A 23,709-nucleotide genomic window follows, 5' to 3' on the forward strand; every position below is an offset into this window, starting at 1 on the left:
TTTAGCTAAAACCGCTTATATTTTCATCTTTTACTAATTCTGTCTCACGGTAAACATGAAAATAATGACACTCTGCTAGTAAAAGAACTGGAATTCAAAATTAGAGTCCAGGTCATGATCTCACCATATTCTCTCTTCTCTCCAGTAAGTGCTATGTCTTTCTAATGAAATCTCTTTGATAAATGTCAGAACTAGTGCAGTTCTCTTCAGGTCACTACGAGCAGGGTCTGAAAGAATGATGAAGAGCTTATCCAGTAAGAATCAAATGCCAAAAGTCAGCAAGGGGGGCCTTGCTTGCCCCCCCTCTGTCTTCAGACTCCTGGTGTTCTTTGAAGTTTCATTAGAAAATAAAAAAGAAAAGTATTTTATATGGCATAAATGTATAACAGCATCCACATTATAAACATTATAGTCACCTAGTTTAACTTGCTATAGTTAATATACTTTACATTCAGAATGTAAGGGTTATCAAAATAGCATCCACTCCTTTCTCTCACCTTTTATTTGTTTGTTCTTTGATATAGGGCAGTACTTCATGAAGACTTTTGTAAGAAGCTAAATCTTAGGAGTCGGGCAGTAGCACAGCGGGTTAAGCGCACATGGCACAAAGCGCAAGGATCCCGGTTTGAGCCCCCAGCTCCCCACCTGCAGGGAAGTCGCTTCACAAGTGATGAAGCAGGTCTGCAGGTGTCTATCTTTCTCTCCCCTCCCCGTCTCTGTCTTCCCCTCTTCTCTCCATTTCTCTCTGTCCTACCCAACAATGAATGACATCAACAACAGTAATAATGACCACAAGGCTACAACAACAAGGGCAACAAAAAGGGGGGGGGGGGAATGGCCTCTAGGAGCCGTGGATTCATGGTGCAGGCACAGAGCCCCAGCAATAACCCTGGAGGCAAAAAAAAAAAAAAAAAGCTAAATCTTTTTTTTAAAAAATATTTTATTCATTTATTGATGAGAAAGATAAAAGGAGAGAGAGAAAGAACCAGACATCACTCTGGTACATGTGCTGCTGGGGCTTGAAATCAGGACCTTATGCTTGAGAGTCAAGCGCTTTATCTACTGTGCCACCTCCCGGACCACAAGAAGCTAAATCTTGATTATCTGAGCTACTGACAGCCAAATACTAACAGACTTTTTCACAGAAATTCTTTGCTAAGTAAGGAGGGACATGTCCATTTTAATTTGATCAAGTAGATATAATCATGCAGTTATTTTATAAAGAACTGTTGAGTCCTCCCAGAGCTAGTTTCTGTCTCTCTAAAATAATGTTATCCTCAAGGCAAGAATGTTAAAGATGAAGATTTGGGGTCTCCGTTTTGGAAAAAGCTAGTAGGTCTGTTTTAGGTATACACCAGAGGGCCCATGACTTTACTAGTTTTTGCCTTCACCTGACATCTATTATGCAGGTAGATCCAGGTTATTGTTTGGAGAAATGGTGTCATATTTGGAAAAAGAACTGGAGAGCTGGATCAAGGAAGAGAGTAGCTCTCAAATATGTAGTCTTGTCAATATTTCCATTTTATAAATAAAAAATTGATTAATTAAAAAAAGAAAAATGTTATCCTCATGTCATTTTTATTTATGATGAATTGTTGATAATTTGTTACATGATTTGATGATTTTTTTTTTACCATAAACTATCTGGAGTTTCTAGAATACGCAAAGAGCTCTTAAAACTTTTAAAAGTCCAATTAGTATTCAGCAAAAAGAAAAAAAATCCATAAACATACATTTTACAGACAAAAGAGAAAGAATTGCCTGACAGATAAACTCATGAGGGGCCAGGTGGTGGCTCACCTGGTTAAGTGCACATACTACAATGCACAAGGACCTGGGTTCAAGCCCCTGGTTCCCACCTACAGCAGACAAGTCTGCAGATGTCTCTCTGTCTCTTCCTTTCCCTCTTAATTTCTCTCTATTCTATCAAATAAAATAAAATTACTAAAGATTTAATGAGATTAACAAAGCAAACTCATAAGATAGATTTTTCTACATAAGTAGCTATTAAATGAAAATTAGAACTATGAGACACCACTATATATTAACTAGAACAGATCAAATTAAATAATTAAAGGACAGGGAAGATAGCATAGGGATTATCCATAAAAGACATACATGCCTGAGGCTCTGAGGTCCCAGCACCAGCTTTAGCCAGAGCTGAGCAGGTTCTGCTGACACTGCTGCCCACCACACACACACACACACACACACACACACATTTTTACATACATACATAATATTGATCATACCAAATTAAAAGGTGAAGAATGGTCCTCCTGAAAATGTGTAGGAACACTGTAAAATAGTTTGTTAGTCTTTTATCAAACCAAAAACAATCTAGCAATTACACTCTTGGACATTTATCAAAGGGAATTGAGAACTGTGTTCACCCACACCAGAATATGGACATTGTTGGTAAATGTATTAGTACTAACCAGAAGCACTGTAGCAAATTGTTCTGTGATTAAGCAAACACCAGTGTACCCATAAAACCAGACTCTTCCTATCAATAAAAAGGCATAGGTTATCGCTAACATTCAGCCCTAATGGCCCTCAGGGTCATTCCACTCTTTCTCAAAATATCAAAGGTACGGTGGTGGGAAATTATTGGCAATAGGAGAAGCTTGGCAAGAAAAATAAGGGGCAAGGTGCCTTTGGGGATGGCACACCTGGTTAAGTGTACAAATTGCCATACTCAAAAACCTGGATTCAATCCCCTAGTCCCCACCTGCAGGAGGAAACTTCACGAGTGGTGAAGCAGAGCTGCAGGTGTCTCTCTGTCTCTGTCTCCCTCTCTATTTCCCTGTCCCCTCTCAGTTTCTCGATGTTCTAGCAAATAAAGTAAACAAAATATAAAAGGAAAAGAAAAATTTAAATAATAAAAATATTTTGAAAAGTGAAAAGAAGAGGCAATGATTAGTGGAATAATTGTGTAGCTGCCTCTGGGGATGATTGCAGAAATGTACTTATTGGGTGAAGCTGCAAAGGACTGTGTTTCTACATGAAAGTGTAACTGAGAAAATCTACAAAAGGCCTACAGTTTAAATGACCTCCTTATACCAACATCAGCTCACAGGTTAGACATTGAGCTGAAGAAGTCATCACCAGGGAAGCTGGAGGGAAGATAAGAGGGACTGTGTGAGTGAGCTCTCAAAGTTTTGTGAGACTAACAATTTTTTTGCCTCCAGGGTTATTTTTTTACTGGGACTCGGCACCTGCACTATGAATCCACTGCTCCTGGAGGCCATTTTTCCCGTTGTTGTTGCCTTTGTTGTTGTCATTGTTATTGTTGCCATTGATGTTGTTGTTGGATAAGACAGAGAAATCGAGAGAGAAGGGGAAGACAGAGAGGGGGAGAGAAAATAGACACCTGCAGGCCTGCTTCACCACCCATGAAGCGACTCCTCTGTAGGTGGGGAGCTGGGACTCGAATCAGGATCCTTCACTCAGGTCCTTGTGCTTTGTGCCATGTGCGCTTAACCCGCTGCACTACCGCCTGAACCCCTAGACTAACATTTTTTAATAAGAAGTTCAAAAGCTGGGGCCAGGCGGTGGCACACCCAATTAAATGCACATGGTACTAAGCACAAGGACCCTGCAAGGACCCAGGTTTGAGCCCCCACCTCCCCACATGTTGGGGGATGCTTCACAAGTGGTGAAGCAGGTCTGCTGATGTCTGCCTTTCTCTCTTCCTCTTTAGGTCCCCCTCTTCTCTCAATTTCTCTCTGCTCTGTCCAATAAAATTAAAAATGTGGCCACCAGCACCAAACCTCAATGATAGCCCTGGAGGCAATAAAAAAAAAGTAATTCAAAAGGTCAGATAAATGCATTCCATAGAAAATAAATGTTTGGGAGTCGGGCGGTAGCACAGCGGTTTAAGCATGTGGCGCAAAGCTCAAGGACCAGCGTAAGGATGCCGGTTCAAGCTCTTAGCTCCCCATGTGCAGGGGAGTCGCTTCACAGGTGGTGAAGCAGGTCTGCAAGTGTTTGTCTTTCTCTCCCCTTCTCTTCTTCCCCTCCTCTCTCCATTTCTCGCTGTTCTATCCAGCAACGACAACATCAATAATAGCTACAACAATAAAAAAAAAAAAAAAAAAAAAGAACAAGGGCAACAAAAGGGAATAAATAAATATTTTTTTAAAAATAAAATAAATGTTTATAACAGATCAAAAATAAATAAATAAATAAGAAATCACCTCACTGTCATTGTCACCATGATGCACCAAGGTCAATGATTCTATAACATGGCATCAACTTTATTGGCTTCCATGACTTATATCATCTAAGCCATTTGGGTAACAAGCCATTTGGTAAATGTTATAGTTAGACATTTCAAGAAAACTTCACACAGAGAGCAAAAAGCACATTATTTCTTTTCTTTTCTTTTATGCTAAATATGTTGTTGTAGTCCCGAAGGATCCACCTAACAACATGACATTTCAGAAGATACCAGATGAAGTGACAAAGTTCCAGTTAATGTTCCTTCCTCCTTCTCAGCCTAATGGGAAAATCCAAGCATACCAGGCCTTGGTTTTCCAAGAAGATGATCCAACTGCTGTCTGGGTTCACAACCTCAGTATTATCCAGAAAACGGACACATCTGTGGTTGCAATGTTAGAAGGACTGAAAGGTGGACATACATACAATATCAGTGTAAGCACAACTTTAAGTTTATTTTTATTTTTTTATGAGAGATTTAATAACGTTTAACAAGATTGTAAGATAATGGGCATACAATTCCACACAGTTCCCACCACCAGAGTTCCATGTCCCATCCCCTCCATTTTCAACTATTTTGCCGAGGTCTATGCCTCTACATTTGAAGACATAACAACTTGGTTAACATTGTGTTTCATCTGCTTTTGTGAGGTTTAAGACATGTCAGTAGAAAATAGAGAAACGAGGGGGCCAGGTGGTCACACAGCTGGTTACATGCACACATTATAGTGTGCAAGGACCTGGGTTCAAGCCCCCACTGCCTACCTGCAGAGGGAAAACTTTATGAGTGGTGAAGCAGGTCTGCAGGTCTCTCTGTCTCCCCCTCTCCTATCAATCTCTCTGTCTTTATCCAATAATAAATAAATATGTTAAAATAAAATGAAAATATTTTTTTTAAAAAGAGAGAAGTGAAATCTCCTACTTCCCATGATAATACAGCAAGTATTATTGAAGTATGTTGATGTGAAAAAAATTTGTAAGATAATATCAAGGATCCACAAATGAAATAAAAGAGAAGGAAGATGAACATGAAGACAGACAAGTCATATATAACACAATAACACAATAAAGGAAAACTCTTTCTCTACGGTGACCAGTGTACCCAGGAAAGCAGAAAGGGTGGTAGAAATGACTGCTTGAGAGTGGTGGACATGCAGTTCACACAGCCAATAGTGAGAGCAGGTAGCATTTCATATCTCAGCTCGAATCCATCTGTTTTGGAAAGTAAATGTGCGTGTGAATCGGAAGCCATACTCACAATTTGTATCTGCCACTGTTTTTCCATCATGACTTGGAAGTCAATTATCATTTTATGATTTTGAAAATCATCTTGTAAGCAGTATAGAATATGGCCTAAAATTTCAGGCGCCTACAGATAATTAATGTTCTGACCGGATTTTTGTAAATAATTAAAACAGGGTTATCACCCACTTGAGATGGGCAGGTTACTCCTTCCTTTTTATATTAAAAAGTGACATGCCTCACCTGCAGGGGGGGAAGCTTCACAAGTGAGGACGTAGGGCTGCAGGTGTCTGTCTTTGTCTCTCTCCTTATCTCCTCCAACTCTCTTGATATCTCTCTGTCTCTACTCAAAGTAAATATAAATAAGTTATTCTTTTTAAAAAGTGACATGCTGAACTTCTTGTTCTACGCACCATTAGGGGAATAATCACAGTGAAAAATATCTCAAGGAAAGGGTCATATTGAAGAAAACAGCTCAACTTCCTATTTTTCTGTTTTCTCTACATTTTACTCAAAGATGTGGCTGAGTGTTTCAACTTGAAAAGTTAGGGATAGTAACTTCTTGACAGCATTTTTGCAAGTTTAAAATATGAATAGTAGCACTTCTGGTAAGTTAGTGAGCGCTGTGTTATTTTTCACCTTTGCAACTAAAGGCAATACGAGAAATAAAATACACCTACTTTGTGACTTAAGTAAAAATAAGTTTTTTTCACCAAATACATGATAAGCTTCTTGAATACCTCAAAGTTCCTTAGAATTCTGTAATTTAGCAACCAGATGCAGCCTCTGAGTCAACAGAACGCCTTAATTAAACAGTTACTGAAAATATCTTCTTTGTGACATTCAGTTAAAGAACCACTGCCAAAATTTTATTTGCTACCTTAATGAAGTGTTTGTACTAGATAGAAATAAAAAGTTACAGACATCACAACCTTGCATTCTTTTCGGGGGTAAGGGAAAGTACTTGATTTTCAGAAATGTACATAATTCAGGAAATAATTCCTTTTGGATATTTTCAAATCAATTTTAAAGACTTGGTAATTTACCCACCTCATCATATCAGTCTGCCATGTGTGTCTGTCTGTGTGTGTGTGTGTGTGTGTGTGTGTGTGTGTGTAGCTGAATTTTAATGGTAACAAAACACTTCCAGAATATCTGCACTATACAGAAGTGGCCCATAATATATAAAGCCAATTAAATCCAGCAAATGTATTATCTATGAATTGTGCTTATCCAATGGAATGGAATTGGCTAAAGACATCATCTTGATAAAGGAGATTGCGTGTGTGCAGTTGTCTAAGCACAACACTAATGGGAAGGATTCCCATTTGTGTAAATCACCGCTAAGTATACAAACAGAGATGCTTTATGTGTATATGCCACATTACGCAGGTTATAGCATGAGATACTTTGGGGCAGGGGTGAAGAAGGGCAGCTTTCAGGGCCATGATTTAATACAGGAAAGCTGGGGGGTGGAGGCATAGGGTTTCCTCTCTGAGAAGGGCCAAAAGGGATCTTGAATATGAATTTAGAGAAAGTCAAGAGCTGCGCCTCTGGCAAAGGGCAGGAACATATATCCGCATAGACAGAGAGGGGATGTAGGTGCAGTGGTTCCCTCCTTAGTTGAACTCCTCCGGGTTCAAACTGAAGCCATGGTTCTGTGCTGGCCTCTGTGATCAGGCGGCTTGTCTCACTCGGCCTTTGTTCTCCAGACTTAAGTTTCATCCTCTCAAACTATGTGACTGTCAGTGGTCTCCCTGCACCATTTCCATCAAAGAATTTATAAGACACATAAAATTCACTATAAGCAACTGACTTTTAAGATAGGAATTCTTTAAGAAGCTATCAAGTAGCTTCTTAAATCAGTTAAAATATAATCAGTTAAAATATCCCTGTAAGCTATGATATGGAAAAAAATAATGAAATGTTTTTTTGTTTGTTTGGTTGTTTTAGGTTTATGCTATCAATAGTGCTGGTGCAGGACCAAAGGTTCAGATGAGAATAACCATGGATATTAAAGGTATAGAAATCAATACGTTCACTTCCTGCCCACAGATTTGGGTTAGCCACCAAATAAGTTGTTGGAAAAGTTGTGTCCAGTTTTTCTATATAAAAAAAATGTGTTACGATTTCTCTGACAATGCAGTAGTCTGTATTAGAACAAGGGGAATAATCAGGCTTTTAAATGATGCTTAGGAAATTCTGTTTCTTTATGAAGGTTGTAATGAAAATATCTTAATGATGATGTAAATGCCTGTGTCAGATGAAGACAGTTCCACTTGCTATTTATTTTATATTTCTTTCATCTAAATGCACAACTTTCGACAAATTTATAGTCTGGAATTCATGTTTCTAATTTTACTTAAAACATTGTTTAAATTACCAGTGAGTAGATTTTTTTTTTTTTGCCTCCAGGGTTATCACTGGGGCTCAGTCCCTGCACTACAAACCCACTGCTCCTGGAGGCCATTTTCCCCATTTTGTTACCCTTGTTGTTATTATTGTTATCGTTGTTATTGATGTTGTTGGATAGAACAGAGGGAAATCGACAGAGGAGGGGAAGACAGAGAGGAGGAAAGACACCTGCAGACCTGCTTCACTGCCTGTGAAGCGACCTCTCTGTAGGTTGGGGAGCCAGGGGCTTGAACCAGAATGCTTAAGCCAGTCCAGGCACTTCACACCATGTGCATTTAACCTGCTGTGCTACCGCCCAACCCCCTGAACTGCCATAGTTTCAACTGTAGGATTCTAACTGTAAAGTAAATCTACCTATTCATTTTTCTAATAGATACTTTTCATAGAAAAAAATAACTAAGACTCAGAGACCTACCACTGCCTAAGTGTGCGTACACGTGTACACACACACACACACACACAGTGTTAAGTGGAATTTTATGCAATTTATCTATTCAGGATACCAGCTCTTCCTACTACTAAAAACATGTAAATAATAGTACCATCTCTTTAAATAAATGTAATAAAACCCCAAAAGACACTTTTTTAATGAATCCCATGACCCGTTAGTAAGATATTCCTCAATGTATCTCTTTCTGAAGCAACAAAACAACTTGTCAGTCTTCTGGAAGGAATAGAGATGAGATGAGTCTAGACTTGGATGAGCTTATAGTCAACATTGCTCAGATAGAATCCAAGATGGCTCCTTGAGCCCTGACGTTGTTTTGTTGTTGTTTTTTCCATATAAGTGATATTTATTTTTCCAATCTATGAATGAGATATTCTTCCATTTCTTTGTGTCATCCTCTAGTTCTTTCTTTTTTTTTTCTTTATTGGGGGATTAATGTTTTACATTTGACAGTGAATACAATAGTTTGTACATACATAACATTACTCAGTTTTCCACATAACAATACAACCCCCACTAGGTCCTCTGTCATCCTTTGCTAGGAGCCTTGACTTTGAACAAGTTTCAAAACCTCTCTGAGCCTGTAAAAAAAAGGAGACATTAGTGGTGTCTGCCTCTCAAGTTGTAGAGCAGGGCAAAAGACTTGGCCTAGAAACTGGAGCTATTAGTACAGTCACTGAAAACTAAATCTGTAAGTTTCACCTTTTGATGAGTAGGTTGTTTACTTTCTTGCAATACTATTTTTTTATTTCTTTACTGGGGGATTAATGTTTTACAGTCAACAGTAAATATAATAGTTTGTACATGCATAACATTTCTCATTTTTCCACATAACAATATAAACTACTAGGTCCTCTACCATCCTCTTCTAAGACCTGAACTCTCCCCATCCACCCACCCACCTACACCAGAGTCTCTTTTTTATTCTTTTTTTTCTTTATTGAGGGATTAATATTTTACATTTGACAGTGAATACAGTTTGTATATGCATAACATTTCTTGTTTTGCTTAGTGTTTTCTCTTCTGATCTTGTTTTTCAACTTCTGCCTGAGAGTGAGATCATCTCATATTCATCCTTCTTTTTTGGATTTATTTCACTTAACTTGATTTCTTCAAGCTCCATCCAGGATGGGCTGAAAACAATAAAATCACCATTTTTTACTGTAAAAATATCCAATAGTTCTAGTTTATCTATCTCTTCATTTAGCTCTCTTGTTTCTTTATTGATTTTTCTGCCTGGATGATCAAGTTGAGAGAATGGGATGTTGAAATCCTCTACTATTATTGTGTTGCTGTTAATATATTGCTGTAGATCTTTAAGTATATGTTTGATGTATTTGGATGGCTTCTCATTGGGTGCATAAATGTTGATAATCATTAAGTCCTCTTGATAGATGGATCCTCTGAGCACTAAGTAATGTCCATTCCTATCTTTTTAAAATTTTTATTTCAAAGTCTATAGTATCAGATATGAACATATGCTTGGGTGGTGTTTTCTGATCCATTCTGTGTCTTTTAATAGGTGAATTCAGGCCATTGACATTTACTGATACCATATATTGAAGATATTTTAATGCCATTATTCTAATTTTTAGAGTGTTCTGATATATGGCACATTTATGGTGATCAGATTGTTTATAGGAGACCTTTCAGAATTTGTTTCAGGGCAAGCTTGGTGATAGTTGATTCCTTCAACTGTTGCTTGTCTGATGGGCTAGCATCGCCAAAGAGAGAGATGATCTAGGAACTCGTGGCGGCGTGGTAATATAATTTTTTATTGATGTGGGAGCCCCAGAGTCGGGTGTGAGCACAGCGGCTTTAAACCATCATGGAGCTAGCAAAACGGCTGCCTCCCACTGTGTATGCCAGCCCTTCTCCAGGTGGGGATGCAGAAGAGAAAAAAGGGGCAAAACCAGGAACAGTAGTGGGTTTTATAGGGTAAAAATGGAAGTGGCAAGTTGGGACAGAATTGGCTAGGGAAGAGGGTGGAGAAAAGAAAAAGCCATTTTGGGAACTTCTTTAGTTGCAGTTGCTATAGTTTTTAGCTGGTGGGAATTAGCAATACCCTGAGGGGATAATGTGGTGGGGGATATGTAAATAATACTTACATGGAAATATAGTGGTTTGTGGGCCCTGCCAATGTTCAACCACATCTGCACAATATCCCAACACTTGTCTGAGATAGTTTTTATGCCTCCATCTAATCTGAATGACAGTCTAGCAGAATACAGTAGTATTAGATGAAAGCCTTTCTCATTGAGCACTCAATAGGTATTTGCCATTCTCTTCTGGCCGGTAGTGTTTGTGTGGAGAAATATGCTGCTAATATTATGGGTTTTCCTCTGTAGGTGACTCTTTGTTTTTTTTTCTTGCAGCTTTCAGGATCCTTTCTTTATCCTTATTCCTTTTCATTCTAAATATAATGTGTCTTGGTGTCTTTAAGTATGGGTTAATTCTGTTTGGGACTCTCTGGGATTCTTGGACCTTTATGTCTTTTATGTCTAGACTAGGTAATTTCTCATCTATTATGTCCTGTAAAATGCTTTCTTCCCCTCCTTCTCTTTCTTCCTCTGGAAGGCCTATAATGTCTATATTATTTCTTTTGAAGTCATCCCATAGGTCTCTGTTGTTGTTCTCAGTATCTCTTCATCTCTTTTTGAGATCTCTTACTTCTTTCTTAGTTTTCTCTAATTCATCCTCAATATTGATAATTCTGTTTTCTGCTTCATTTATTCTATTCTCTCTCTCCCTTCTGCTGTTTTCTGTAGATCAGCTATTTTGTTACCCTGTTCTGACACTGTATTCGCTTGTTCAGATAGTTGTGCTTTTAGCTCAGCTATGTCAGCTTTCAGGTCTCTAATTACCTTGGGTTAGTTCTTTCTTTCAGAGTCTCATCTGTTGTTTCTGCATTTCTGATGACAATTCTTTCAAACTCATCCCTCACTCCTGTGACTAATTCCTTAATTAGCATTTGGATGTTGATCTCATTCTTCTGTGTTTCTACCTTTGAAGAGCTTTTAGCTGGACTTTTGTCTTGGTTTATTTCTCCAATGTTACTCCTTGGTTTAACCATTATTATAGTGTGTTATGAGGTCCCTCTCTCAGTACTTTTCAGTCCACCGATCACTCTTGCCTGTATTGACTTGTGTCTAAGTAAGGAACTTAAAGAGTTGACAATTGTGGAAATTAACAGTTGTTTCAATGTTATCTCAACCCCTGAAATGAAGCACAGTGGCTGTTCAAGTCTCTTTTGTTCTTTTTCTTCCCTGTAGGCTATGGTAGTCTGAGGGCTTTTTACCTATAAGTATGTTTTTTTTTTTAGCTTAATCACTCACTCCTGACCAAGAGATAAAGCAGGGTGTGGAGAGATAATACATTGGCAATGCAAAGAGACTCTCACACCCCAAGGATCCAAAGCTCTGGGCTCAATTCAGCTTCTCTGCCAAGCCGGGCAGTACTGTTGGGCCCTGTGAGTTTCTAAACAGGTCCCATTTATAGTCTGTAGGTTCTGAGGCAACTATTCACTATGTTCTAATCAGGAGAACAATGTGCAAAGGTTACCATTATAAAGCCCCAATGCTAGACCACCAGGGTTTAGATCTCCTGGTCAGTTCTCTGTCCCCCCCACCTTGATGTCAGCACAGGGTCTCCCCCCTGCTGCTTCAGCCTCTAAGGGGCAGTAGCAAATGGATACTCACAGTTGCACTGGTGAGTCTTAGAGGAGTCCTTTCCTCCCTTCAGCAGTCTTTTTGTTAGTAAAAACAGATTGGAGGTGGCACCTCAACTGGCAAACTGCCGGTCTGTTCCCAGCTGCTTGGGAGTATAAGGGCTTTAGCCCCAGGAATCTATCCTTAGCTCTTCTCTGTCCATGAGCCACACGTGTTTTCACTCACCAGTGACTTGGTGGGTTCCCCAAGTAGTCCCAGTCTTGTCTTGTTGCAGTCTTAGGTGATCTTTGATACTCCTTGTTCTTTAGAGAAGTTTCTCAACTGGGTAACTGGTGGTTTAGGCAGTTATGGTCTCTGGATGCTCTGGTGATTTGGTGGGTTCCCAAGTTGTTCTAGTCCTGTTTTCTTGTGATCTCCTTTGATATTCCTAGTTGATCAGGGAGAGGAGAGAAACTCAACTGCTGCTACTCTTGTACTGCTGCTACTTTCTACCTCCAGAAGTCTCCCAATAGTATTTATAAATGCTAGTTATTGTACTGATATTTAATATTATTGCAATGCAGAAGGAACAAATCTAAGGTTTGTGGAATAATATCAGCACTGAGTGACCTCTGTAGGTCTCTCTTTTTTTTTATTCTCTTTTTTTTATTGGGAAGTTAATGGTTTACAGTACAAGTGTGGGTCCATGAGTACACTTTTTTATCTCACCAAAATAGGTATCTGTAAAAACATCCTCACTCCCAAATTAAGTCCATCATCATGTGCCGGGACCTCAGAGCAACCCTCCCTCCGACTTCCTGTCTTCCTTTCTCCCCCAGAGTTCTTTGCTTTGCTGCAACATACATTCTCATTTTTTAAATTTTTAATAGTGGTTTAATAATGATTAACAAGATTGTAGGATAACTGGGGTACAGTTCCACACAGTTCCCACCACCAGAGTTCTATATCCCATCCCCTCCATTGGAAGCTTTCTTATTCTTTATCCCTCTGGGAGTATGGACCAAAATTCTTTATGGGGAGCAGAGGGTGGAAGGTCTGGCTTCTGTAATTGCTTCTCCACTGGACATGGGTGTTGGCAGGTGGACCCCCAGCCCATTTCTGTCTCCCCAGTGGGGCTGAGCTCTGGAGAGGTGAGCTTTCAGGACATGTTAGTAAGCTTGTCTGCCTAGGGAAGTCTGCATGGCATCATGGTAGCATCTACAACTTGGGGGCTGAAAGGCAATAGGCAGTAAGATATTAAACAGGACAAATTGTTTAATAAGCAGGAACCCAAAGATAGGAATAAAGCAGATAAAACTAGGGGTCTTCATGTGAAAAGAAGCTATGAAGTCTACTTTAGGTATATTCCCAGAGGCCTGTGACTTTGGTAATTTTTGTCTGAACCTGATAGCTAACATTCTTGTACTATTTAAAGAAGAGTAGAAAGAGGAAGAGACAGTTCATCTCCACTTCACCATCCGTGGTGCTTCCCTAGTACTGTCCATGGAACTTCCCTAAGGAAGATACCCAGGGCCTTTTTGTTTATTACTTTGTGGCAAGCATGTGACTATACAGGAAGCCAAGTATTATACATTAGTGAAACACCCCACTTCACATGCTTTAATGATCCCAGGTAAAGGTTGTTAGCTCTGACTTGGCACCCTTTAAAGAGGGCAGATGGACTCATAGCCAGTTATCTAGAAAAGATACCAGTGTGATAGGGGTGATGGTAGGCATGTCAAGAAATTAATTTGGGGGCCCAGGCTGTGGTGCACCTGGTTAACTGCTCACATTACAGTGTGCAAGGACCTGGGTCCAAGCCCCTAGTCCCCACCTGTTTCATGAGGGCTGCAGGTGTCTCTGTGTCTCTTTCTCTCTCTATCTCCTCCTCCTCCCTCAAGTTCTCTCTGTCTCTATCCAATAATAAATAAATAAATAAGAAAATACATAAATCGAAAAAAGAATATTCTTTTTTAAATTTTTTTATATTCATTTATTTTCCCTTTTGTTGCCCTTATTGTAGTCATTATTGTTGTTGTTATTGATGTCAACATTGTTAGATAGGACAGAGAGAAATGGAGAGAGGAGGGGAAGACAGAGAAGGGGAGAGAAAGATAGACACCTGCAGACCTGCTTCACCGCCAGTGAAGTGACTCCCTTGCAGGTGGGGAGCCGGGGCTCGAACCGGGATCCTTAAGCCATTGCTTGTGCTTCGCACCATGTGCGCTTAACCCGCTGCGCTATCGCCCAACTCCCTAAAAAAGAATATTCTTAAAGAATTAATTTTTCTCTAGTAATATATAAGAATTCATTAGTGGTATGTAATACCATTGAACTGACAGTTGCATTGAAGGTCCATTTGATAGGTAATTATCAAATGGGCTGAAGACTCCAGCTTACACATTTCTGGAAATCTCTTCTGTCCCCCAGTAACCCTGCTGAGAGCTTTTCAGAAGTTTCCGAAACCCAAGACTCCTTGCCCAATAGTTCCCCCTGCTCCTCCTTTCACAGGTATCACACCTATGATGTCGTCTAGATCCCTGTGTGTCATTTTATACTTTAAACAGTACTTTCCCCAGCAAAGCTCTACATATGAAAATCATCACTGTGTTAACATCTCGACAGTATAAACTACCAAAAGGACCAAATCAAAAAGGTTGGATTCAGATCTTGATTTATCTTCACTACTAAAGCTATGTAGCAAAATCATCGATAAGGCGAAATCACCATGCCAAATGTATGGAGTTACTGAGTTCCTGAAAAATGATTTAATAGGGGGTGGGGTGGCAGCACAGCAAGTTAAGTGCACATGATTCAAAGCACAGGACCAGCATAAAGATCCTGGTTTGAGCCCCCAGCTCCCCACCTGCAGGGGGTTGCTTCACAAGCGGTGAAGCAGGTCCACAGGTGTCTATCTGTCTTCCCCTCCTCTCTCGATTTCTCTCTGTCCTATCCAACAACAGCAATATCAACAATGACACTAATGACAACAACAAGGGTAACAAAAGTGGGGAAAAATTACCTACAGGAGCAGTGGATTCATAGTGCAGGCACCAAGCTCCAGTGATAACCCTGGAGGGAAAAAGAAAAAGATTTAATAATGTGGAAATTGAAATCCAATTAAGGAACTTCCTGATGCTTCGACAGCTAATTCAGCTTTCTATGAAATGAAAGAAGCAAAGCTACTTATCTAATGGGAGAGGTTAATGGTTTACAGTAAATACAGTTGTTAATACATGGTTAAAATTTCTTAATTTTCTACAAAAACACTCTCACCCCCAGCCTGGGTCTTCCTCCACCATCATGCACCCTTCAGAATCTCCAGGGTCTTTTATTTTGGTGAAATACACCAAACCTAGTCCAAGGTCTTCTTTGTATTTCCCCTTCTGTTCTTATTTCTCAGTTTCTGTCCATGAGTGGGATCATGCCATATTCATCCTTTTCTTTCCAGTTGATCTCACTTTGCATGATTTCTTCAAACTCCATCCAAGAGGAGGTAAAAAAGATAAAATCACCATTCTTAATAACTGAGCAGTATTCCATGGTGTATATATACCACAACTTGCTCAGCCACTCATCTGTTGTTGGACACTTGAGTTGCTTCCCTTTTTTGGCTATTTTAAATGTGCTGCTATGAACACCAGTGCACACAGATCTTTTTGGATGGGTGTGTTTGACTCCTTGGGATCTATCCCCAAGAGAGGAATAGCAGGGTCATAGGGTAGGTCCTCTTCTAGCCTTCTGAAGAGTTCTCCAGACTGCTCTCCACAGGGGTTGGACCAATTTACATTACCACCAGCAGTGCAGGAGGGTTCCTTTGTCCCCACAACCTTTCCAGCATTTGTTGCTGCTACCTTTTCTGATGTATGACATTCTCACAGGAGTGAAGTGGTATCTCATTGTTGTCTTGATTTGCATTTCTCTGACCATCAATGACTTTGAGCATTTTTTTTTCATACATCTGTTGGTGACTATTCTGTTCATATTCTCTCCCCACTTTTGGATGAGGTCACTTGTTTGTTTATTTGTTTCTTTTCTTTCTTTTTTCTTTTTTTTTTTTTTTGTGCTGCTGAATTTGTCTCATGTATGGCATCTAAAGGTCTCCCATTCAGTAAGGCGTTTCTTGGTTTTTGTAATATGTGAGAGAGAATCAGGTGTCTGAAAATCACACCTGTATCTCATTACCCCAGGCAAATCTCAACTACATCATTATACCAACAGGAGTTAATAACTGCTCAATATCTGCTGAACAAAACTCTGCTTCATTGGCTGTTTATGTTCCTCACTATATTATCTGTGCATTACTGGTATACAATAACAATTTTTCAAGTTGTTTTTCTGCTTTCTGAAACAAACAAACAAAAATAACCACTTCTAAACCTTTAAAAATGTTTTCTTCTTTGTCGATAGCTCCAGCACGACCCAAAACCAAGCCCATCCCTATTTATGATGCTACCGGAAAGCTGCTTGTAACCTCCACCACAATTACAATCAGAATGCCCATCTGCTACTACAGTGACGATCACGGACCAATCAAAACCGTGCAAGTGCTGGTAGCAGAAGCAGGAGGTATTAGCAGATGTCAGCTTCTCCTCTTAAAACAGACTGTGAACTGCTGCATGTGACTGATAGCTGGGCTCAGATCAGCAATATAAAGTCACCAACTTTCACAGAATTCTTGAACTTAATAGATTGCCAATATCATTAGTTATACTGTTTTCTTAATGCCTAAAATATGTTCCCAAACTAAGAAATAGGCATAGATAAAAATATCTTTATTTATTGGATAGAGACACCAGCAATTGAGAGGAGCTGGGGAGGGAGGGGGGAAAGAGGCAGAGAGACAACTGCAGCCCTGCTTCACCACTCGTGAAGATTTCCCCCTGTGGGTGGGGACCGGGGGGCTTGAACCCGGGTTCTTGCACATTGTAATGTGTTCTCAACCAGGTGCGCCACCACCTAGTCCCTGAGATATATGCATTTCCATGTTTACTGCAGTAGTGTTCATAATAGTCAAAATATAGAAAGCACACATCATGTCAGCAGGTCTTCTTCTTCTAGAAGAAGAAGAAGATGTCAGCAGGTGAATGAATAAAGCATGTATGTTATGAGGATAGATATGTGCGCACACACACATACACATACACTCTTCAAACATAAGACAGAATGCCTGACACCTACCATTCACTGCAACATTAATGAGACGTGGGATGTTATGCTAACTTATGTCAGTCGCAGAGACACGCACACTATTTCCTATTATTAGCAGATGGAATTTTAAAAGCTGAACTTGTAAAAGCAGAGCAAAATGGTTGGTAACAGGGAAGGGAGTGTGCAAGCAATAGGGAAGATATTATTTCAGAGGACAAACTTCCAGCTAGGCAATAAGTCCTAGACATCTCTCACACAATATTGTGAAGCTAGGCAACAGTGTTGTGTTGTAATCACACTTTCAGGAAGTAAAGCTTGATTACTCCAGTCCCTAAGAGAAATGGATGTATTGCTATAGAAATCTTCTAACCGGGGGCGGGTGGTGACACACCCAGTTGAGCACGGGAGTTACCATGTGCAAGTCCTCAGTTCAAGCCCCCAGTCCCCACCTGCAGGGGGAAGCTGTATACGCAGTGTAGTAGTGCCGCAGGGTTCTCTCTGTCTCTCTCTCCCTCTGTCTCCCCTCCCCCTGTCAATTTTTCTGTTCTATAACTACAGTGGATATCATAGTACATGAGTGTATCAAATTAACATATTGTACACCTTAACTTTACACAGTGGTGTATGTCAAGTATAATTCAATAAAACATTAAAAATATTATATTTAATTTATTTTAATGAGAGAGAAAGAAATAGGGGCAAGTGGTAGCACACCTGGTTGAGCACACAAGTTACAGTGCACAAAGACCCTGGTTCAAGCCCCTGGTCCCCACCTGCAAGGGGGAAGCTTCACAAGTGAAGCAGGGCTGCAGGTGTCTTTATCCCTATCTCCCTCCCCTCTCAATTTCTCTCTGCCTCTATCTAGTGAATAAATAAAATGTTTAAAAATGAAAGAAAGAGAAAAAGAAAGAAGGAAAGGAAAGAAAGAAAGAAAGAAAGAAAGAAAGAAAGAAAGAAAGAAAGAGAAACACAGAAAGACCAGAGCCCTGTTCACTATCTAACTTATGATAGTGCTGGGGGTTGAACCTGGGATCTCAGAGCCTCAAGCATGAAGATCTTTGCATAAACATTACACTCTCTTCAACTCAATAAAAACATTTGGAAGAAGAAAAACACACTTGTGATTTTTTTTTTTTTTCATTTACTAGCCAGGTTGTGTTTGCTTTGCCAAGATGGATTCCTGTTAACTTCTTCAGCAGTCTGAGAAAGACAGTTACCGTGAACCTAGCCATTGTCCCCCCAGAGAAGTCAGCCCTCACCACAGTGCCTGATGGTCTGTGTACCTTAGGGATGGTTAGGATTCTCTATGTATCCAGGTAGACCAGCTGAATGGTGGTTTCTAGAGTCACAGGTATTGTATGTTTTATAGAAAGTCACCCTTCAAATGAGAAAATGCATGTGTATATTAACTTGAAATTCATGTTATCTTTTTCTGGACACAGGTCAACATGATGGAAATGTAACAAAGTGGTACGATGCCTATTTTAATAAACCAAAGCCCTATTTTACAAATGAAGGCTTCCCTAACCCCCCGTGCATAGAAGGCAAGGCTAGGTTTAGCAGAAACGAAGAGATGTACATCATAGGGGCTGACCATGCGTGCATGATTCCTGGCAATGAAGACAAACTTTGCAATGGGCCTCTGAAGCCGAAAAGACAGTATCTGTAAGTATAGTTCCATCTGCTGTGTGCTGTGATGTCAAGGAAAGTGATCGACCATCTTCACCCCTCCTCTGCCCACCCTCCCATCTTTCCAGATAGGACCAGGCATCCACCTTGAATCCTGATTTCCTCTTTCAGCTGCAGAGTGTCAAGATATCCCCCCCACCACCATTTCCTAATCCTAAAGATCTTAGAGTAGGCAGGAAAACCTATGAATTACGATTAAGTACAATAAAATATTTCTGCCTACAAAACAGAAGAGAAAAGGTGAACCAGGCTGAGTGCACATGTTACAACGTGAAAGGACCCAGGTTCAAGCCCCTGCTCCCCACCTGGAGGGGGGATGCTTCACAAGCAGCCAGCAGGGCTGCAGGTGTCAATCTTTCTCTCTCCCTTTCTTTTTTTTTTTTTAAAGAGAGATGAATTCTTTTATTAGTGATTTAATATTATTTACAAAATTACATGTCAAGGCGGGTATAATTCCACACCATTCCCGCCACCAGAGTTCTGAATCCCCAATCCCTCCATGACAAACCACAGGAGTTCTCCCAAGGCTGCAGACATGGGTTAACTATCATCTCTGAACTATCTGTCTACATTTGTACACAATTGCCCCTTTTAAAAATTTTATTTGGGAGTCGGGCAGTGGCGCAGTGGGTTAAGTGCACGTGGCACAAAGCGCAAAGACCAGCGTGAGAATCCCGGTTCGAGCCCCAGCTCCTTACCTGCAGGGGAGTGGCTCCACAGGAGGTGAAGCAGGTCTGCAGGTGACTATCTTTCTCTCCCCCTCTCTCTTTCCCTCCTCTCTTCATTTCTCTCTGTTCTATCCAACAACAAAAACATCATGAATAATGATAATAACTACAACAACAAAACACCAAGGGCAACAGAAAAGAAGAAATAAATAAAATTTTAAAAAATTATTTATTGGGGAATTAATGGTTTACAGTAGATAGTCAAATGCAATGGTTTGTACATGAATAGCATTTTACAGTTTTCCACATAATAATACAACCCCCACTAGGTCCTCCTCTGCCATCATGTTCCAGGACCTGAAAATTACCCCCTTTCTCTTCCAGGTCCAGTCCTCTCTTCCCCTCCAAGTCACTCATGATCCTATTACTACATCCAGATGTTCCTCCCTTTTTCCTCCTCCCCCTCTCTCTGGGTGCTGATGGAGCCCTCCTCTTCTTCTCTACCTTTCATTGCTTCTTACCCACTGGGAATATGGATCAAGACAGTTTTTTGGATGCAGAAGGTGGAAGGTCTGGCTTCTGTAACTGCTTCTTTGCTGGAAATGGGCATTGGTAGGTGGATCCATACCCCTACCCTGTTCCCCTCTTTCCCTAGTGGGGTAGAGCTCTGGTGTCTCTCTCTCTCTCTTCTCTCTTCTCTCTCTCTCTCTCCTTAATTCCCCTCCCCTCTCAATTTCTCTCTGTCCTACCAAGTAAAATAGGGGAAAAAACTAGTGTGTGTATAAGTGAGCAGCATCCTTGCACAGAGACCTTAAGTTATTTCACCCACCCACATAGTCAAGGAGGGAGGTGGCCTGCTTCAGCTGCCTGGCCTGCTGCTGGCTCCTTCCTGTGTCTCTCCAGACCTGAACCACTCCAGGATCACTACACATCTCACAGGAAGATAACTTTCCTGAGGGTATTTGGGTTCCAAATTTATAACTGTAAAATTATTTTCTCTAGAATCATAGCATAGATTTTGTAAATGTTTATGAAAGCATTCATGGACAAATTCATGGCACACTGTTGTTAATTTTTTTTAACTTTTATTTTATAGATTTAAATTTAGAGCCACAAACATCATGGGACAGTTTACGGACTCTGATTATTCTGACCCTGTGAAGACTCTAGGTAAGACATGCTTTCGTAGTCTCATCTTTTTATCATCACAGTTGTAACACACGTAACTGCAGGGCCTACTGCTCACCATGTGGGGTTTGTATCTGGCCGTCTCTCATGGCCCAGGTTTGAGCCCAGATACCACATAGAGACGCAGTGGCATCTGGAGAAGATCCAGTATCATGATATCTCTCTATCTCTCTCTCTCTCTCTCTCCTCTCCCTTCCTCCTCCTTCCCTCTCTCTATCTGAACAAACAATTTGAGCTGAGAATCCTGTGATTATATATATTTGAGACCCAGCTAAATAAATAAAAAAAAAAAAAAGCACAAAGAAAATGGATTCATCCACAACTGTTTTCAAGTTCAAATTAGTTTACAGGGTATTTTGTCGAGAAAGATGGGACTTATGGGAGAAGGACAGGGCGGTAGCACAGCAGGTTAAGCACACATGGCACAAAGCGCAAGGACCAGTTTAAGGGTCCCAGTTCGAGCCCCCAGCTCTCCACCCGCAGGGGAGTCGCTTCACAAGCAGTGAAGCAGGTCCGCAGGTGTCTGTCTTTCTCTCCCCCTCTCTGTCTTCCCCTCCTCTCTCCATTTCTCTCTGTCCTATCCAACAATGATGACATCAATAACAACAACAATAAAACAACAAGGGCAACAAAAGGGAATAAATAAATACTAAAAAATATTTTTAAAAAGAAAACTATAATAATAAAAGAAAACATGGGACGTGTATTTCTTTAAAAAATGATGTTCCTATCCCATTCCTAAATTGAGCCTTAGATTCAGCCGCAAAACAGATAGAATTTGCTGGGGAGAAATTGAGCACTTAAGTGTTGGGTGACAGTTTATTTTGGGGTAGACATGGAAAAAAACTACTGTTACCTCAATCAATGAAGAAAAAAGTGGGATGTATTATCCATTCAAAATCTGGATGAAGTTGAGATGTTGAGAGTAACAAATATATGGGGTGGGGGGGGGAGAGACACAAAAAGAGAAAGTCAAGCGTCTGTGGCTATGGAGTTAGGGACAGAGGAGACCTGGGACTCTACCAGCTTTCTCTGGCCACTACTGGGCCCCACCCAACATCTTAGCTGTTGGCAGTCTCAAACAATTATCTTGGGGGAAAGCTATCCTCGCACAACTCTCTTCCTTTCTGTGGAAGGTCCCATTCTCAGGTCACTATGGTACAGCCATTAAGTTTACACTCTCATAGAAGTACAAGAATATAGCCATTAATTCCAGAATAAAGCAGGAAGATAGAACTTCATGGAAACCCCCCCCCCAAGTGTGGTGTGGCCAGGTTAAAGCTGTGCTAGTAAGAAATGGACACAGACGAGAGTCCAGCAGTGGTGCAGCCGGTTAAGCACATGTGGTGCAAAGCGCAAGAACCAGCTTAAGGATCCCGGTTTGAGCCCCCTAGCTCCCCTCCTGCAGGGGAGTCGCTTCACAGGCAGTGAAGCAGGACTGCAGGTGTCTGTCTCTCCCCCTCTCTGTCTTCCCCTCCTCTCTCCATTTCTCTCTGTCCTATCCAACAACAACGCCATCAATAACAACAATAATAACTACAACAACAATAAAAGCAAAAGCAACAAAAAGGAAATAAATAAATATTAAAAACTAAAAAAATTTAAAAAAAGAAATGGACACAGACTTTGTTTTTGTTCTTTTTTTATTTTTATTAATAAAGACAGAGCATTTGCACAGTAGTTACACATCTCGGGGACATTTGGGAACTAAGATAAAGGCCAAAATAATCACTGAAGTAGAGTAGCGAACACTGAAGTCTAGAGAAAGGTTGCTAACTGGAGTGCTAGTGACTAAGGTCACAGGCAGACAGGTCTTTGCTGGACAAGAATGAGTTGAGTGGAAGGAAAATTTTGCACTTACGGAATGTTTTTGGTGAGGACACAAGTAGAATGCCACTGTTTTAATCGTAAAGAATCACATACTTATTTGATTTTTATATATTATTTATTTATTGTATAGAGATAGAAATTGAGAGGGAAGGGGAAGAGAGAAAGACCTGCTGCTCTGCTTTACCACTTGTGAAGCTTCTCCCCATCAGTGGGGATTGGGGGCTTGAACCCAGGTTCTTGCACTTTTTTTTTTTTGCCTCTGAGTTTATCACTAGGGCTTGGTGCCTGCAGCATGAATCCACTGCTCCTGAAAGCCCTTTTCCCATTTTGTTGCCCTTCTTGTTGTTATTGTTATTGTTGTCATTGTTGTTGTTGGATAGGACAGAGAGAAATGGAGAGAGGACGGGAAGACAGAGAGAGGGAGAGAAAGACAGACACCTGCAGACCTGCTTCACCACCTGTGAAGTGACCCCTCCCCAGGTGGGGAGCTGGAGGCTTGAATCAGATCCTTACGCAGGTCCTTGAAGTGCCTAACCCGCTGCCCTACTGCCCGACCCCCCCCCAGGTTCTTGCACTTTGTATTATGTGCATTCAACCAGGTCCGCCACCACCTGGCCCCGTTGTTTTTGTTTTTACTCAAGATTGAACATTAGCATTTATAGTGACAGAGTTCAACAGATTCCCTTGTGAACTTTTTTCCTTTAATAACCACGAGAGACATGAGTGTATGAAAACTGCTTATCGATGATGTTTTGATTATAGGATTGAATTATTTGAGGGTTCCTGTGTTTGAAAACCAGATACCCCTTTTCACACTTCCAAGGACTTCATTAAAGCTGAGCAAGATGAAACCTTAGACCCCCCCCAAGAGAAAGGCACTCTGCCATCAATTTTTCTTTGGTCATAACATTTCTTGTGGAATTACTATAACAATGAAAGGTTCCACCTTGCTCACTTACAGACAGAAATAACCACAAGGGGGCCAGGCTGTAGTGCAGCGGGTTAAGCCCACGGGGTACAAAGCACAAGGACCAGCATAAGGATCCCGACTGCAGCCCCCGGCTCCCCACCTGCAGGGGAGTCGCTTCACAAGTGGTAAAGCAGGTCTGCAGGTATCTATCTTTCTCTCCCCCTCTCTGTCTTCCCCTCCTCTCTTGATTTCTCTCTGTCCTATCCAACAACATCAATGGCAATGAAATGGGAAGAAATG

At 40.7% G+C, this 23,709-nt stretch overlaps 1 protein-coding gene and 1 long non-coding RNA gene across 4 annotated transcripts in view; one reads left to right on the plus strand and one right to left on the minus strand.

The window, feature by feature from the left end:
• LOC132538615 (uncharacterized) overlaps window positions 1-23,709 on the minus strand; it is a 720,469-nt gene that overhangs the window by 581,932 nt on the left and 114,828 nt on the right. The gene's annotated exons all lie outside the window — the stretch shown is intronic.
• Window positions 1-23,709, plus strand: part of PTPRQ (protein tyrosine phosphatase receptor type Q) — a 257,933-nt gene that overhangs the window by 162,076 nt on the left and 72,148 nt on the right. For both annotated transcript variants that reach the window (XM_060191363.1, XM_060191364.1), the window contains exons 29-33: window positions 4,412-4,656; window positions 7,417-7,483; window positions 16,384-16,542; window positions 18,567-18,789; window positions 20,578-20,651. In XM_060191363.1, coding sequence (XP_060047346.1) covers window positions 4,412-4,656; window positions 7,417-7,483; window positions 16,384-16,542; window positions 18,567-18,789; window positions 20,578-20,651 — 768 coding nt within the window. The remainder of the gene's footprint in view (window positions 1-4,411; window positions 4,657-7,416; window positions 7,484-16,383; window positions 16,543-18,566; window positions 18,790-20,577; window positions 20,652-23,709) is intronic.

The sequence above is a fragment of the Erinaceus europaeus genome, chromosome 5 (assembly GCF_950295315.1).
Source record: "Erinaceus europaeus chromosome 5, mEriEur2.1, whole genome shotgun sequence".
Taxonomy (NCBI): domain Eukaryota; kingdom Metazoa; phylum Chordata; class Mammalia; order Eulipotyphla; family Erinaceidae; genus Erinaceus; species Erinaceus europaeus.